The sequence below is a fragment of the Aplysia californica genome, unplaced genomic scaffold, assembly GCF_000002075.1.
Source record: "Aplysia californica isolate F4 #8 unplaced genomic scaffold, AplCal3.0 scaffold01260, whole genome shotgun sequence".
Taxonomy (NCBI): Eukaryota; Metazoa; Mollusca; class Gastropoda; order Aplysiida; family Aplysiidae; genus Aplysia; species Aplysia californica.
In genome coordinates, this window is record NW_004798530.1 from 104,228 (window position 1) to 106,334 (window position 2,107).

General features: G+C 41.2%; 2 protein-coding genes across 2 annotated transcripts in view; both read left to right on the forward strand.

Moving 5' to 3' along the window:
- The window catches only part of LOC101845440, a 53,848-nt gene that overhangs the window by 30,642 nt on the left and 21,099 nt on the right, over window positions 1-2,107 (forward strand). The window lies entirely within an intron of this gene.
- LOC118478942 lies at window positions 631-1,657 on the forward strand (the record flags this gene model as incomplete). Its single annotated transcript, XM_035973468.1, is given in 1 exon segment — window positions 631-1,657. A coding segment is annotated over 1 exon segment (318 nt), but the record flags the coding sequence as incomplete, so codon positions are not given.

Consider the following 2,107-nt stretch of genomic DNA (forward strand, 5'->3'; position numbering starts at 1 on the left):
GCACGGATAGCCGTAGGGTAATCTTTTTTCATTGCTTAAAAAACAACAACTTACAGATAAAAAGACATGAGGTCTTATTGGAAATGGACTTTTACATTTGATTTTCTTAAAGAAATTTGGAGGATGGTTTGGCAGAAAGTTGGGGCGCGTCTATAGAAAAGTAGAACAAAAAGTTAGAAAGACCTTTTTAAACATGCAGAGTAAAAAAAATCCAACGAAAAACAAATCTACACCAGCTTTTGTTAATGTTTTTCTCCACATAGAAGTTTTGCGTTTGAAATTTGTACACAACATTTTGGAAGTGAAAAGGAATTTGTCTGATATTCATTTTCGATAATTCCACAAAACAGTTTTGTTCTACATAGAACATAAAATATGGACAACCCATATCTAGATATGTCCTCATTTTTGTAGCGTTACGCACCTGAGCTGTCTTCGTAAAATCCTCCGGATCCGATGGCAGGACAAAGCCCCAGACACTGCTGTTTTAGAGCGAGCCGGAACCCCCAGCATCTGCACCATCCTCCACCAAACGCGAGCCAGATGGGCCAGCCACGTGATCAGAATGGCGGACAGCAGGTTGCTCAAACAGCTGATGTATAGAGAGCTGCTCCATGGCAGGGGGGGGGGGGGGGGCAGAAAAAACGTTTCAAGGACTGCCTCAAAATCTCCCTCAAGGAACTTGGAATCCTGAACGACTCGTGGGAAATGTTGGCTCAAGATCGTCCCTCGTGGCGCTGCAAGCTAACGAAGGGAGCCAAAGCAGCAGAAGCCAAGCGCATCGCCGAGGCCAAACAAAAACACAACGTGCGCAAGTCTAGACCTGCCTTCACCAAGAGTCCAACAGCAGACTACCCGTGCCCACAATGTGGGCGAACCTTTCGAGCCCAGATAGGACTATTCAGCCATCTCCGCACTCACAGTAACCGTCAACAGACCAATTTGTGAAGTCATGGTCATCTTCATATGCGAAGGACGAACAACAACAAAGATAACAATGTTAAAGGGCCTTCAGTGCCTTTTTTGATGTCCGGTTAGGACCTGTAGAGAATGAGAAAAAAAATCCCAGACAAAACAACCACTGCAGATCACACAGACATCGCTTGCATCCCTTTAAACATCACCAGGGGGCATTATTGGAAGATGAGCCCTATGAGATGTCTGTCCGTAGATGATATCTGCAGTTTGGACTTTCCTACATCTCAACCCCCGCATTTTCAAGACAGAATTTCTTCTACGACTTTACTATTTTCCTGTTCGTGACATGACTCAGAGGATGGCAATGTGTTCATCATTCCTCGATCGTCTTGAAAAGCGTGAACATCCCTATATCACTTTTGATTCCTTGGCAAAGCCCATATTCACATTTCAGGATAAAAATAATATGTTAACTTCACGAATGAATATCTGGGCAACCTCATCCGCAACCCCACTGTTTCTAGAAGCTACTCCATATTGTAAGGTGTACAGTGTGGGTAGCTTTGAGTACTCACGGTCAGGTGGATCTTTGTGTTTGGCCACCGCTGAACATAACGAACAACGCGTTAAAATGTGATGAATTTATAGGAGGAAATATAGAGCACTAGTTCTCAGATTTCCAGAATTGAATTTTAAAAAAAGAAAGCTCTGTAACAGAAAAGAGAAAATATTATTATTTAAATGTTACAGGAATGGAAAGCTTAGAGTTCAAAAAGAAAAAGAAGTAAAAAAAAACAACCTAAACCAATAATTTCATGATTTTCTTTAAACTACAAAGTCTTTTGAATTGGTGCATTTTGTGTTTATAGGTTTTTTTAACAATGAAAACCATTTCTGTTTTCGAAAACAAGTTTCTCCCTTTGAATGAATTATGACTGTTCCAAATTCTAGAGCAAATTTGGAGTGAGATATTTTAAAAAAAGTTGTACATTTTTTGTGTGCATCGCCAGGTAGATATCTTTTGCAATCTCCTTTACCCATTCTCTTTCTCTCTGTCTATCTGTCTACCTGTCTCTCTTTTCTTTTTCTCTTTCTCTATCTTCCTCTTTTCTCTGTCTCTCTCTTTCTCCCCCACCCCCTCTCTCTCTCTCTCTCTCTCTCTCTCTCTCTCTCTCTCTCTCTCTCTCTC